At 38.1% G+C, this 15,444-nt stretch overlaps 1 protein-coding gene across 1 annotated transcript in view; it reads right to left on the bottom strand.

Annotated features, from left to right (window-relative positions):
• Positions 1 to 15,444, bottom strand: part of man2c1 (mannosidase, alpha, class 2C, member 1) — a 21,670-nt gene extending 6,226 nt beyond the window's left edge. The window contains exons 1-21 of the mRNA XM_067435777.1: positions 15,036 to 15,444; positions 14,666 to 14,791; positions 14,469 to 14,592; positions 14,314 to 14,384; positions 14,056 to 14,233; positions 13,772 to 13,961; positions 12,332 to 12,438; positions 12,031 to 12,141; positions 11,826 to 11,918; positions 7,078 to 7,194; positions 6,895 to 6,990; positions 6,664 to 6,809; positions 6,365 to 6,488; positions 4,874 to 4,995; positions 4,710 to 4,795; positions 1,940 to 2,101; positions 1,695 to 1,777; positions 1,529 to 1,623; positions 1,337 to 1,441; positions 1,081 to 1,237; positions 829 to 972 (exon numbers count right to left, since the gene is read on the bottom strand). Of these exons, the coding sequence (XP_067291878.1) occupies positions 829 to 972; positions 1,081 to 1,237; positions 1,337 to 1,441; positions 1,529 to 1,623; positions 1,695 to 1,777; positions 1,940 to 2,101; positions 4,710 to 4,795; positions 4,874 to 4,995; positions 6,365 to 6,488; positions 6,664 to 6,809; positions 6,895 to 6,990; positions 7,078 to 7,194; positions 11,826 to 11,918; positions 12,031 to 12,141; positions 12,332 to 12,438; positions 13,772 to 13,961; positions 14,056 to 14,233; positions 14,314 to 14,384; positions 14,469 to 14,592; positions 14,666 to 14,791; positions 15,036 to 15,136 (2,538 nt within the window). The 5' untranslated portion in view covers positions 15,137 to 15,444. The remainder of the gene's footprint in view (positions 1 to 828; positions 973 to 1,080; positions 1,238 to 1,336; positions 1,442 to 1,528; positions 1,624 to 1,694; positions 1,778 to 1,939; positions 2,102 to 4,709; positions 4,796 to 4,873; positions 4,996 to 6,364; positions 6,489 to 6,663; positions 6,810 to 6,894; positions 6,991 to 7,077; positions 7,195 to 11,825; positions 11,919 to 12,030; positions 12,142 to 12,331; positions 12,439 to 13,771; positions 13,962 to 14,055; positions 14,234 to 14,313; positions 14,385 to 14,468; positions 14,593 to 14,665; positions 14,792 to 15,035) is intronic.

Raw genomic sequence — 15,444 nt, 5'->3', positions numbered from 1 at the left:
CCTGTTTACACCTGGTATAAAGAGAAGCAATTTTGTTGATCGGATTACATGATTTCTTAAAGGGGAGTGTTTGTTTTTCGTCTTTAAACCAAAAGTGGCTCTTCAGCTGACAAAGTTTAAATTCTGTCTGATTAGTGCACTTCCCGTAATGTTTACGCATTAGGTTAGTAGCCAGAGAGTAGACCAGTGAGTAGCAATCCGGTCAAATGCGTTTTTGACTACTTTTATAGAAATGGTCGAAAGTAGACAAGCTTAAAATGTTTTAGACCTCGTTTACAACTGTATTTAGAGCAATCCACTTGTATTCCGATCGACCAAAAAGCATCTTAATTCCAGGTGTAAACGGTCTAAGGGATGCTCACAAGCATCTCATATTAGCCACAATGCTCCCTTTTGCCAAGCCTACAAGCAAGGACTGAAGGCTTTTCTTGGGAATCCCACAGAATGGGGAACAAAATTACATTTAAATCATGTGATTGGGATGGGACAGGAAAAAATATCTTTTCTCAGTCTAGAAGGCACCAAATTCAAAAAGATTTTCACATTTCTACTACATTAATAATCCAATTTATATTCCGACTCATCTTCCCAGCACTCAAGTACCCCTTTAAAATCTACTCCCGTGTAACCCTCTATTGAGGACTTCACGGTAGACTACTACTTGGTTTCAGATCTACTACTACAATGTCAACAGAATGTGCACTCTTGAGGAGGACTGCATGGATTGAAGGCATCCTTTAGAATAGGACCATATTTTGAGGTCTTTTGCCGTTCAGAAAAATTGGGGTTAAACGTCGATGACCTGAAAATAAACCAAGTTTGCAGTACCTCAAAGCGAGCCCAGTCCCAGGAGGTGTTTCTATGAGTGGGCCTCTGCAAGTGTCCGAATTGGATCTCGTAGGTAGCGTTTGGGTTTCGCACCTGCACAGGGAATTCCACCTTCAGAAACTTATGTGCCTCTTCCCAGTCCACCTGGAAACAAGATATCCTTTATGCTTCACAGAGTTTCTTGAGCAGCTGGGTAATGATTAAATATCAAGCATAAGATGACAAACCTAGTTGTAATTCATCATCCCTCACCTGTGTGTTAAATTTAATATAAGGGCAGCAAGCATCCAGAATGATCTCCTGTCTTATAATACTGTTTCCGCTGATCCTTAGTGAAAAGGAGACGCTGCCCTGAAGTCCCCCAGATCGCATTACTTTGGCAGGCTCGACAAGCTCAATTACAGGCTTCCTGGGAAAGCAGAATTATTGCCAGCAAGATTATGATATTAACTCGGGGTCACACTAAGTTCAAAGCTGGGCTCATGCTTGGAACAGAATCCGATCTCACCTTGTCTGAAGGTGGTAGTCCATCACATCCCAAGCATCCCAATACAGAGGCACATCGTCAAACAAAGCAAACTGGTTCCCAAAGCAGCCCTCAGAAATGGTTTCCCTGAAGTCATAACATAGTTGTTTACAGTAAGTTCTATAAACAACCCTATAAGATGGTGCATTCTGCTTGAAGGCCATGATGACTCACCTGTTTGTTTGGACTAAATGCAGGGACATCAATCGACCCGTTTGGTCAGTCGTGGCCTTTAAAAGGCCATTCTCCATCATAATGGTCCCATCGACCTGTATCACAAAGAGCACCCATTGAACGGCGGAAATGTGTGGGATGGAAAATGTCCAAGTGAATTAAGTACCATCTTTGTGACGGAGACAGAATGTGTAGGCTCGGCCATCTCAGTGACTTGAGCTACGCCCACGCTAGGTACTCTCACCAAGGCTGTGGAAACAGGTGGAAACTATAATAGGGGATCTGGTTTAATGAGCCTTACTGTACTTAAGTAAAATCATACCTTGTCATTAGATATGAATAGGACCTTTCTTTGAAGTTTACCCAAAAAAGGCAATCTGAACAATGTTATATTTTGTCTGTGGGAAGTACCTAAACTTGTTTGATGGCCTTCTCCTGGCAGTGATACGACTTCAGTTCTTTCCCAGGGTAAAGTGTTCAACACAGCTGTGCTTGATCCTGCTCCATTGTCAGAAGAGGATCCCAGTGACTTACAAGCAGCAAGAAGTAGGCTAGTCCCTGTGGTGCGTATCTCTGAAAACAAAGTTCATTAGGTCATGGGATGCTGCCGTCCATTATAGAGCTCTGGAGGTTGACGTCACGCAGCCTAAACTCCGCCATTTTGGCAGGAAAATCAGGGGAACGCTAGAGTGGCTGTAGCATTGGTATCTATAACATAATTTAAATCCAGACTGTTTAAACCTTACCATTTCAACATGATGGACAGATCATGTGCACTAGGATGCCAGAACAGGTGGGAGAAAGCAAAAGGGAAATAAATGTATCGTGGTAAGTTGTTGAATGCCGTGAATTTCAGTTTATTCTTCATTCTTAACTACTTTTGCCTCACGTAAATAATGATAAAAAAATAACCCAATACTTTTGTGCTTTTATGTATAAATGACATCAAGAAAGGCTATTTGAAACTAAATTAGGGATAATAAATACTGAAACAACAAAAAAGAAATTACATTCATTGATTATGATTTTATTTTACATACACGACACGGACCTGGACGCAGCGAATGAATGAAGGAATGTTGTTTCCACATGGCTGCGAGGTAACATTGATTTGCGAACCTATTATTTATTTTGTAAATAAAGTTGTGCTTCACTAGTGTCATAATATTCACGTAAAACAGTATTTACATATAAAAAAACGGCATGTTCAACGGCACAGCCCTAAACCACAGCGGTGTAAAAAAAAAAAAAAAAAACAACAACCTGCTACTGTCACAGCGCTAAATATGTTCTGTATACTCTATTACGTTTTTCTATGTACAAGTCTATGTCTTCTGAATTTAAGTGCCAGTGAACTCCGTTGCCTTAAAACTCTTGTTGGCGCCAGCTGTTCTTGCCTGCCAAAATGGATTTGTGAACAGAATGGGTTACGTGACCTCCGGGGCTCTATACATACAATGGACACAGGAAGTGGAGGCAGTCATATTATTCATCATGATGGCATCACTTCTTATGTTTGCTTTTGTCATTGTTTATTCTTCTTGCTGGTGTTCCAAAACTAACATGATCGAAGGTTCTGGATGGTAATTATATCAACTCGTGCTGATGACTAGGTTAGGCTCAGGAATTTCAGGATGACTAAAACAATATTTGAGATGACGTGCAATGAGGATGGTCTGCTGGCGAGTCAGTTATCAATGCACACAATCTGCGAGGACAATTCACTGTTTTTCTTCAGAGGAATTTATTTGGTAAATGTCTTATTAGATTAAAAGTTATCCGTCACATTTGAGCGATTTTTTTTTTTTTAAGCATATAAGATTTTAAACAGGTCGTACGATAGGTTCTCCACGAAAGCTCTCAAATCTCGTTGAAGTATTGAAATGTGTTGTGTGAGGACGTGCACTAGTTTTGATGTCCGAGATGCTGTGTAACCGCAGAAGCTGCCTCAAGTTTAAATATGCAGAACTCTGAATGAGATTTGAGAGCTATGTTGAAGGTCACATTTCAGATAATTACCTAAATTTCAACATTTTCCTTGCACGTGTACAAAGCTATCATATAAATCATCGTCCCTCCCTCGCATCCTGTAACAAATCCTCCCCTCGCGGATCAAAATGACCCGAAAACCCTAAAATGTGACACTTTTTCACAGAGAGCAGTCTATATAATTTAATTTTGATATATTGATATATATATATATTTATTTTTTATTTTTTTAATACATTTAAGCTATATATACATTTACCTTTAAGTTACTATATTTGTTAAATAAATTATATATTAATATATTTTATTAATAAATAATAAATAAGATTAAAAAAAATATTTAAGCACATTTTTCAATTTTTTTGACTTAAAATAACTCTCCAATACATGCAATACCAGCAAAAATCTGCTTAAAATATTTAGACAACTCAATTTAGGTGTCTCTGCTATGGAAGCCCATTTTCATTATTAAATTAAAAAATAAAAAGAGTAATTGCGACTTTTTATCTTAGAATTCTGACTTTTTTCTCACAATTGCAAGTCATAACTCTGATATAAACTCGCAATTGCATGATATAAAGTCACAATTCTGACTGATAAATAAAGTCATAATTGTGACTTTATATCACGCAATTGCGAGTTTATATCAGAAATGAATGGTGACTTTATAACTCGCAGGAAAAAAAAAGAGATAAAATACTGTGACCTCTCGTGGAAGAACATTTTTTATATAACATGATATTTCATGACTTGCTATTAGATGGACTTATAGCTCTATATGGAGCAAATGAGCTGTTCCGCTGGGTCCTAAAGTCAGTTCTCGAATTTCACTCATCATTTCACAATACATCCAGATACATCCATAGACATTAGAAAATAATTTTTTGGTAAAGTTTTAGAATTTTTAGTTTTAATTTTGAGCATTGTTTTAGGTTTTTCTTTGTATACTGAAGCATTCTTTGCATTCCATTCATTTGTAAGTTTTTTTTTGTGTATTTGTGATTCAAGTACGACAAAAGTCCTGAATTTTTTAGTAATTTATGACTTGAAAAAATAATATGAAGTTGGAAAAATATGAGGTTGAGTAAATGATGCCAGAATTATAAAGTATTTTTTTAACATTACTAATTTTAGTATTAAAACCCCAACTTTAGAACAAAATATGTAGACAGTGGTAAAAGAGATGGTTTACCGTCATAGTACTGTAAAGCATCCTCAACAACCATCTCAATACAGCTGCCAGGAATCACATCATGAAACTGATTGAGCAGGAGCAATCTAAAATAAAGACATGCAGAGAGACACTTGAGATTTCAGCTACGCTCTTATTACAATCTTTGATGCCTGAGTGCTTGCCTCCAAAGTTCTTGAAGTTTGCATGCTGGATATTTGAAGCCATCTCTTTTACACATGGCCAGACAGCTAGCCACCTCAATGTCATGAAGAAGAACTTCACATTGGCGGTTTCCCAATTTTATCTACAGGAAAAAAGACAAATTAAAGTAGTTCAATTTACACAATCTAACAAAAAGCTTCCCATCCAGGTTGACTCAGAACATCGATAAAAACCAAGATGGTCAATTAGAAATGATGTATGAACAATGGGCATATTAAAGTATTAGTTCGGAAATAAAAATTTCCTGATAATTTACTGACCTCCAAGTCCTGCCTTCTTCAGTCGAAAATAATTTTTTTGAGGAAAACATTCTAGGATTTTTCTCCATATAGTGGACTCCAACGGCAACCAACCAACTCAACGAATTCAAAGAGCTCTACATGATCTCAGCAGAGGAATGGGGTCTAATCTAGCGAAACGATTGGCCATTTTCTAAAAAATATACAAATTTATTTACTTTTAAACAACAAAGGCTCATCTTGCACTGCTCTGCGATGTGTAACGCATTACGGCGTCATCACATTGGTTACGGGACGTAGTTGGAAGTACCGACCCAGTGCCAAAAACTCTCAAAAACATCAAATTTTCTACTCCAACTTCAAAACTGTTCAACATCGTGGTTTAACCTTTTTTTTTTTTTGTAAATGGCATTTTGAAGTCTTTGCATTGCACGTTCGCTTTGTCAAGCCTGGGTCGGTACTTCCACCTATGTCACACGTGACCTTTTCAACGTGATGACGTAATGCACTGCAGATCAGTGCAAGACAAGCCTTTGTGGTCAAGAAGTATATACTTTTTTTTTTGTTTGTTGAAAATGACAGATCGTTTCGCTAGATAAGACACTTATTCCTCAGCTGGGATCGTGTAGAGCTCTTTGAAACTGCATCTTGGACCTTCAACCCGTTGGTTGCCGTTGCAGTCCACTATATGGAGAAAAATCCTGGAATGTTTTTGCGGCAAGCAGGACAAGGCCGAGGGACAACGGTGCAAGGTCTAGTATCTCTCACGGCCCCTATGCCTTGTCCTGCTTGCCAGAGTTTTCCTCAAAAGACTTAATAACTTTTCGATGGAAAAAAGAAAGACATTAACATCTTGGATGACATGGGGGTGAGTAAATTATCAGAAAATTTTTATTCTGATTCTAATCCTTTAACAAATGCCCACTACCTTTATATATCAAACCCTGTATGCAAGTATATGTGAACTGCGCCAGTGTGGGGGTTAGCCAATCATAACTGAACATTTAAACCAAGTCTTAAAGCTACAGTAACCAAAATCAGCCAGTTTTCCTCTTATGACAGAGAGAGAATAGAAAATGAGCAAGTAATACAAAACAGTTTTAATGCCAAATCTTGACTATCCCCCCCAAAAAAAGTGTATTATATGCCTATTTATCAAGTCATACACTGTAGAATGAAAATTAATTCACTATTTTGAGGTTTGGGAAACACCTTTGCTTGTGTGGTGTAAGTGCCATTGTGAAGCTCAAGGAAGAGCTCGCCAACCCACGTGCACAGCAGGGATGAGTCTGATTCCAGCTGAGAGAACAGGACATCAGGACTAGACATCTGAACCCTGGATCACAACCACATTCAATAAATCTCAATCAGGCAAGTATTAAAAAAAATAAATAAAGTCATGAATACATCACAGGGTAAATGAATTATAATGTTAATATTTTTATATTCTCAAAAAACAGGAAATGGGTGTTTTAGTGTTACACCCTCAGACAAATTAAAAGGAAACTGACTTTGGCAGACAATCAGTGTCCCTGACACGCTGTAGGCGGTCAAGCATTAGCTGTGTGGGACCACCGCCCCCGTCTCCGAAGCCAAACAGGGCCGCGCTGTGATTGGCTCGCCCCTTGTCTTTGTTGTTCTTCACCGTGTTAATCAGCTGTGTTACGTCAAAAGGAGGAGAAATGAGCTGGCAGTCACAAGAGCGAGCGTGCGAATGATATGTAACCTGATGAAAAACTTACATTTTCCACTTTACCCTTCATCTCATAGGAGTTACCCGGGGGAAAATGAGTGAGAACCGCTGTCCCATCAATACCTTCCCAAAAGAATGTGTTATGCTGGTGGAAAGAGGAATCATGTGATTTCGAACATCACAAACAACCATAATAAGGGTTTTTATATGTGCAGATGAGATAGGCACACACCGGGAATGTGTTAACAAGGTTCCAGCTCAGCTTCTGAGTGAGGAAACGAGAGATTCCACATCCTTTCATGATCTGAGGCAGCTGTGCAGAGTAGCCAAAAGTGTCCGGCAGCCAAAACTGTGTGAGATACAGTAGACTCATATATATATTATATATATATATATATATATATATATATATATATATATATATATATATATATATATATATATATTCATAATCAGACTACTGTTATTTTTTTTACTGATTACATCATTACAAATCCACACAATGACAGTAAATTATATTGTCTGCACAGTATGTTTAATAAAGCACTTGACTCCCACATGATGCTTGCGTCTGGTATCCACATTTTTCTACGCCCTATGATGCTTTGCACAAATTATGGGAATAACTTCCGTTAAACTGTAAAAAAAAAAAAAAATGATGAAAGGTTTGCTCTATGGATGCAATAATAAGCATTTAAAAAAACTGGGTACAATGATATTTAACAATATAGCGGGTGGGTGAATTATGTATATGATGTATATTAAGATGTTATGACGAATTATATTCCTGTCTCCACTGATGCCGATTTTTAGAAGGCAGACTGAGATGGTGAATGGGAACATGGTTTGTGTAACATTAGCAACACATTATTGGCTGTTTGATAACGTGGTCAAGCAAAAGCTAATCATATTCATTACCAGCGGCGTAGCACCAAATTTTGGGCCCTGGGTACAAACCATCTTGCTGGGCCCCCGTACCAAATACCATAGAGATACCAATGGGTGGGGTATTGCATTTTTATCATAAAAATACTTAAAATGTAAACAAAATAAGCCATTTGTACATCAATTCTATACAAATGTTAGTGCATGTATATGTATAGAAAACTGACTTCTAAGGGCCCCCCCCCTGCCTCGGGCCCTGGTTACTCGGTACCCTTTATCCACCCAGTCCGACACCCCTGTTCATTACAGTTATGTGTCCGGCGTGGAGCACCATTGTGCAAGATTTACTACAGTTACTTAAGTAAAGTTGAGTGAGTGGGTCTCTGAGCTGGTGTGAGTGAGTGGAGGCAGGGCTAATTTGCATACTTATGGTTCAATCCTAAACATGCATCTCAGAAAGACGCGTCTCTGCCTGTTTTTATAGCAACCGGACTTTCATTTAGAAGGTGGGGCTTATTTGGCATTGCACTCTTGCACGGTTGCAAATATATAAAGACTTTTGGTTACATTCAAACTATTTTAAGGCATGAAGAATTTCTTTTACAGAAAAAAACATTTAAATGTAATTTTTTTGTGATCAACAATGAGTTTTAAGGCATAAAAGTATTGACTACAGTTGGACTTCAATCAAAAATGTTCATAAACTGGAACATTGAGTGATAATATTTAAAAATGATTTTCTGTCATTTGGACATTTAATTAATATTGTATTTACCTGCTTTAGAAACATTCCGATAAACACTAATAAGGATTAAAATTGAAAAGAGGAGACAATTAGATTATAATGCATCTGTCTGAAACCATGTGGATTTGGGGAGGAAATTGGGGAGGATTTTGTGCATTCCAGTGAATTCATGGGATTTATCGTAAATTAAATCAGGAGAGCAGACCAAACATGCACAGTATGGCTGTGCCCCAATTCAGGGGCTGCATCCTCCTAAGGCCACATTTGAAGGCCGATTGCGTCACCGCAGAGCGACGAGGCTGTCCCAATTCGAAGGAGCCTTCTAATGCGGCCTGCCGTCGGTGTTGCCAAGGCCGCGGTTTTCACGCCGAATTGGGCTACTTTTATGTTTTGTTGCGGGTAAAAAAATATTTCCACGGGTTGATTTTCAACCCTGTAAGTACGATTTCGGCGCTCCACCATCCCAAAAACGCACAAATTCAGGGGAGGATTTGGCCGCTCAATGGAGAAAATTGCATTGGCAGTTTTGGGTTAGTTTTGTTGCAGAGACCTGGCAACCCTATCTCCCCGGAACGCGAAGGATTGAACGGATACTTCGCAGCCTAGCCCATCCCACTAGCCTGCCATCCCAAGGCAGAGGAATACAAATATAAATGTAAGTATTGTGTTTTAATTTACTCAAATAACCAACGAAACGTGTTAAAAACCTGGGGTCTTTATTTCTTAACGTGAACTTGACGCCTGCGTTACCACTGCGGCTTTATCCTTAGGTGATCTGATGCAATATTTTGTTTTGTTTTATGGAGCAGTTAGCAGACAGCTTTATTAAAATAAGGGCAGCAAATTAGTATTTATTTACCCGGCCGAAAAACTCGGCCAGTGTGGATTGACACTGATCACTCTGTCGGGGTTTATTCTGCGATAACAACAGGCTGGGTGTACATTATCCCTTACTTATAGCCCCCCTTATCCAGTTGATAACAATTGTCTATCATAAAAGCTGTGTCTACAAATGCTTTAACCAAATTTGAGTATCTAGAAATATGATTTCTGGAGTATTTTGTATACATGTATAATACATGTATACAAAATGTATAGCTGCATCATATATTTAAAATTCCACCCCTGCCTTGCAGGTATACAAAAACAAATTGGGACAACTAAAAAAAAAATACATGTATGCAAGTTAATAGACACATCTTTTCTGACATGTATTGCTTTTGTGTTTGTTGTTTTTAACAGGAATGTTTATTTTCTCTGCATTAGGATTGCAAGTGTCCTGGGACAGGTGAGGGAGTGGAAAACTTGGCCATGGTTTGTCCTCATGGATGAGGTGTTGGGACAGGCATTCATGGGCTCCAGCCCTGAGGACCATGGGCGTCGCTAGGCCCATTTCAGAGGGACTTCAGCTTTTATTTGTAAATAAAAAGTTATTTCTCTGCATTGTTTATTTTTGTAATGCAATTTTTTTTTTAATGAAACCAATAAATTGTTTACATATTTGTCATGCAAGTTTTGTAAATGAACTCAATTATTCTGTTGGCTACATTTATTTTTGTCATGTCAATTAATTTGTAAATGAAACAATAAATGGTTCTAAAAAAATATTTACAGTACTTGTTTACAAGTATTTACAAGATAAGTTACGTTTAAGATGGGAAAAACTAAATAAAATGTTAAATGAACTGTACATAAAAAATAATGGAAGAAAGGGTTTTATGTAAACTTTAATTGAGCAGGGTGGAGACCCTGGATGGGCTGCACAATAGAGACAATAGAGATAGATGTTTTCAGAAAGAGTGATGAATAAATTAAATGAACTTACATCCTTAAAATCAAACCATAACATATTTGAACATGCATAACTGTTCTATGAGCTGAACTCTGCAGGACAGCGGCCCTCTAGGACCAATGGTTCCTATCCCGGATCTTGAGACATATTTTAGTGTATTTTATTTTTGGATTCTATAATGTTCATATTTTTTAAACAATATCAAAATCTAATATCCATGTATAAAAAGTCAGTTTTTCATTGAACTACAATATTTGCCTCTGAGATGAAGTTTAAACTCAAATTCAGAGTAAATATATTTTGTTGCAGCATTTGTAATGTTTAGCAACTGTGACAGCTGCCGTTGAAGACTAGCAGTAACAAACTGAACTGCCTAACAACAAAGCAACTAAAGATGTTCACTTCCGTCCATTTATGTACATAATAAAGAGTATAAACTATATAAACTCGCATGTTAGTTACATAGCCTATTAGTCGACATTTGAATATTTATTGCATTTTTTTTTTTTATCATTAGATAAGGCTACTGGAGTAAATTGAATCCCAATGCTTACGTTACATTTATGTGTAATCTGGCTTTCTTTAAGCAAAAAATCTGACGTCGCGGCGCGCAATGAATTCTGGGGTTGGCAAGGCTGCGAAGCATCCATCCGAGTATCCTTCGTTTCACGGGAAAAGAAGGACGCATTTGCAGGCGTTATTTTGAAGGAGCCTTCGAAGGACCTTTAAATTGGGACAGTCTTCGTCGCGCCGCGGTGACGCAATCCGCTATACCTTCCACTGTAAACAAGTCTCGGTGCGTCCTTTGAAGGCCGCGTCGGCCGCGCACTTCAAAGGACACAGCCTTCAGAGGATGCAGCCCTTGAATTGGGACACAGCTTATATGTTGAAATAATAATCAGGAGGAAAAGTATGCAGCGACTAAAAGAGCTTTTGCCATTGATATTCTTGGTATTCCATGTCCTGACATCTGATAGTATTTAATTAGGATATTTTTTCAGATAATTCCGTCAAACTGGCGGATAAGGATTATTTCTAGCTCAACCTTATGGGTTGAAATTATTTTTCAGTCTTTTTGGGTGGAAATTCCCCAAACAGAAGTGCCTCCCATAAACTAAAAATGCAGCAGGCTCGTTAGGAAAAAAGGTGGATAGATGGGTATCAGCGTGCTAATGGGTGTGCTTATGGTGTGACTATTCATAATTTTGCAGCTTTGTAAAATAAATGCTTTGTTTATGATAAAGGCGTTCTCATGTCATGACCACTTTAAAATGTTTGGTTTTATCTCATCTCAAGGTTGTGTCTGACAGATATACAGCCGTTATGTGCCCTTCTTTCATACTCTCATGGCCTCCTCAGCCTTTGTGGAGAAAATATAGGCACTGTATTTCTTTCTTAATCAGTTCTTTGCCAGGAAGATTTTAGGAGTCTATTATGCTTAACTTTGACCATGAGCTACTGCATGCACCTGCATCAACACCGATAATGACCAAAATGAACCTTATTGTGTCATGGGGAGTGAATGTACCTTCTTTTTTTTTTAGACAAACACAAGTACCTCTTTACAGTAATGTCCAAATTCATCCTTGAAGAAGTTCTGGCCGTGTAGAAAATGTCTGACCATGGACTCCCCAGATGGCAAGTTGCCATCCTGATACAAAGAAACAGACCAAATGTTTAACAAACAAACAAACCTGTTTAACATTTTTACTAGTTCTGAATAGAATGTGGTAAAGAAACACAGTCAAAAATGAGTTTCCTACCATCTCTACCCAAGTGCCTCCGACTGGAATAAATTGTCCTTTCTGCACAAATCGCTTGATCTCTGAGAACAGGCCCGGATACCAGCTCTTCACCCACTCGAACTGTTGTGCCTGCACAAACACATCTGTTTTCCTATCATTTCATTGACATCTATTGCTTTTGCTTTTAATTATATTATATTAAATTATATATTTAATTATATCAACATTTAGTGTGTTTACTAAGCAATTTCCATTGGCTGATGGCCACATTGAAGGCAGTTCCTTCTCGTTTTTGCTTAAATCTGTAACAAAAACTTACTTGTGAGCACGTAAAGACAAACTCTGGGTTGTTCTCCATCAGTCTGATCACAGTGACCCAGCTGCGAGCACACTTCCTGATGGTCTCTTCATATGGCCACAACCAAGCTGAGGACGGCATTGAACACATTCAATGATATCTAACATGTCCTACTGTATGTACACTACCATTCAAAAGTCTCTTATGTTCATCAAGCCTGCAGTTATTTAATCAAATACAGTAAAAACTGTAATATTTTGAAATATTATTACACAGGGTTCTGTTAAATGAAATTCCAGGACTTAAGGACTTTTCAAACTCTACTTTTTGGTTTTCAACGACTAAAATCAGAGATCTCGCTTATCAAACAATATCTTTATTATCTTTTTAAGTTCTAAAAAAGTAAATAGATTTATAAAAATAAACAAAAACTAAATGGTACAATAAAGTGCAGTACAACTTAAAGGATACTATGACAAAGATCAGTTTCCTTATTCAAACTGGGGGGGGGGCATTAATATGAAAATGAAAGCTGTATCATATACTTGGATATTAATATTAGCGATATTACGCTTATAGCCATGCAAAATTGCTCTATGTCTAGTCAGACGGGCTGCAGCGTTAACTTTATATGAAAAAATGTTTTATCGATAAAATTTAAAAAAAAATTCACAAGGTTTTCCTGGACTTAAATTTCAAATTTCAGTACTTCAAGCACTTGTATGAACCCTTTTAACATGACTATCCTATTTTATCCTATTTTGAAATGTAATTTATTCCTGTGATGTGAAGCTTTTTTAGCATCATTTCTCCAATCTTCAGTGTCACATGATCCCTCATAAATCATTCTAATATTGAATAAAGTCTTATTAATATCAATGTAAAAATATTTCTGGATGCCATGAACATTTATTTTCAGGGTTCTTTGATGAATGGAAAAACATTAGCATTTATTTAAAATAGACTGCTACATTTTTGTAACAATCTCAGTTTTGACTAATGTGATGTGAGCCAAACTTTTAGATGTTAAGGCCCGATATACTCACGGAGCAGTTCTATTAGGTTCTTTGTTTAGGGGTAAAACAAGTTTGAAATACGTTACTAGCAGCTCTCCAGTGTGTTCATGTTTTTATTAGCTGACGTCTGACCTTGATGTACTGAACAGAAGAAATGATCCAGAAAAGATTTGTACATGAAAGAAGGCGGCGCCTCCACGCACACCTACCTATTACGTAATCACTACGGACCAATGATAGTACGAAGGTGTTTAGCAGCCAGAGCTAACTTTTCCAGAAAGTTTTGAACTCCCATAACGAACTCTAAACAAAATTTGTTTTGGCCTGAATTTGTTTTTCGAAATGACATTCATTAGTTCGTTCTACCATTTCGCTTGAAGTATATCAGGGCCTTTAGTGTACATTTCCACATGTCAAAAGTGAAGAAATAATTATTTAATATTACCAGAGTCAATATGGCAGTGGCCCATGGCATGAACCACATGTTGGCTTTCCCCATTTTTCTGGCCAAAAAACTTCTGGGCTAGACTTCGAGCCGCAGCAAATGAACTAGGATTGGCTGGATCGCACAGATTCACCATCTCATTAACTGTAAACAAGGCCTGGAATCCGCGTTGCTCTCCTTCTCCTAGTAACTGCAAAACATCAATAAGACCAGGAATGTGTGTTTAGGGGTGTACATTTTTGTTGTACTGCTCACTCTAACATCACAGTTGAGTGTGAAAATACCTTGACAATGTCTACAAGCATCTCAAAGTCAGTAAGAAGCTCCCTAACATCTTGATTGAAAACGACAAGCTCGGCCTTCTGGAGAGCGTACTTCCTGTTTGGATCGGGGGCGGCAATCATGGAACCTTGTCCGGCTCCAAAAAGTCCATTACATGCAAGTTCCACATACAGAGTAATGCTGAAATATAAGATTAAAACATGAAAATGGAAGCAAATGTACATCAGTTTAGAGTCAGACTATGTTTGATTTCCACTAACCCATGAGGTTCACTGTCCTTCAAGCACTCTGTCAAAATATAACTGGTCTTCTCACCTTCTTTGGTCAACCCCTGAAAAAAAAACTCACAATGCATGACCTCTTAAATGTTCGGCAAGTCTTTTTTATGAGATCATCTGGTCTTGGGTATCCTTACCTGAACTGGTTGGTGATCCCGCCACACCATTCCCTCTCCGTCGCTCTCCCATCTCAAATGGACCTCCTTCCCTCTCCAGGCCTCTGGGATCTTCAAGACCACTTTAAACCAGCACGTCCACCATCTGTCAAACATTTACAGTTAATACCTATAGTGCTATATACAATTTGTATACAGTAAACATTGACACAACTTACGTGGGGCCGAATGCATCACCAACTTTACAAGGATGAAAGTTTTGCTGGGTGGCCTCTGAATAAGGGATACGCTTCTCCGACAGGAACACAGTGATGGCCTCAAGTGGATGAGTGTCTCCAAACAGTCTGCAGTGAATGAGAGTGTTTACATCCTTATAACAAATTATACACTAGGGTAAACAAGGTCAAAGGTCTTTAATTAACCTTCAATATCTTGTTTAACAAGGAATAAATACAAATACTAATTATTTAAAGACATACTGAGTACAAATAGGTCGTTTAACATAAAAAACCGTTAAGTGAAGTTGTAACGTTCAATTCATAATTATATTCCAAACATGCAGAGAAACTGTAAAGTGCACAGGCTTACCTTCCTCTAAGATTGCAGTCTGTGAAATATATATCGGAGATAAACTTCTCCGCTCGCTCCAGAAGAGTCCGTCTGTTTTTCAGTACGGGTTGGTGGTACATGATTAAAAACTAATGTAGTCATGAATGAACAGATCCACTGTAGTCATACGCGTCTCTGCATTAGCACCCGGAAGTACTTTGACAATAACAACAAGCTGTAAATGCCGTAATGAACACTAGAGGACGCCATTGCACAATGTGTTTCCAAAAATATAACAGCAGCCGAGAAGCGGAACATCTCAACACCATGTCGGACGCTGATGACGCTAGCCCGGTGAAAACTTGGCCGCATGTCTTAACCATAGACAGTAAAAGAAAGGTCTTAACAAATCGCGTCCCTCAACTAGGCTATCAGTTCATACGAACGA

Source organism: Pseudorasbora parva, chromosome 25, assembly GCF_024679245.1.
Source record: "Pseudorasbora parva isolate DD20220531a chromosome 25, ASM2467924v1, whole genome shotgun sequence".
Taxonomy (NCBI): Eukaryota; Metazoa; Chordata; class Actinopteri; order Cypriniformes; family Gobionidae; genus Pseudorasbora; species Pseudorasbora parva.
Note: the sequence above shows the minus strand (reverse complement) of the source record. Positions and strands in the feature narration are given on the sequence as shown.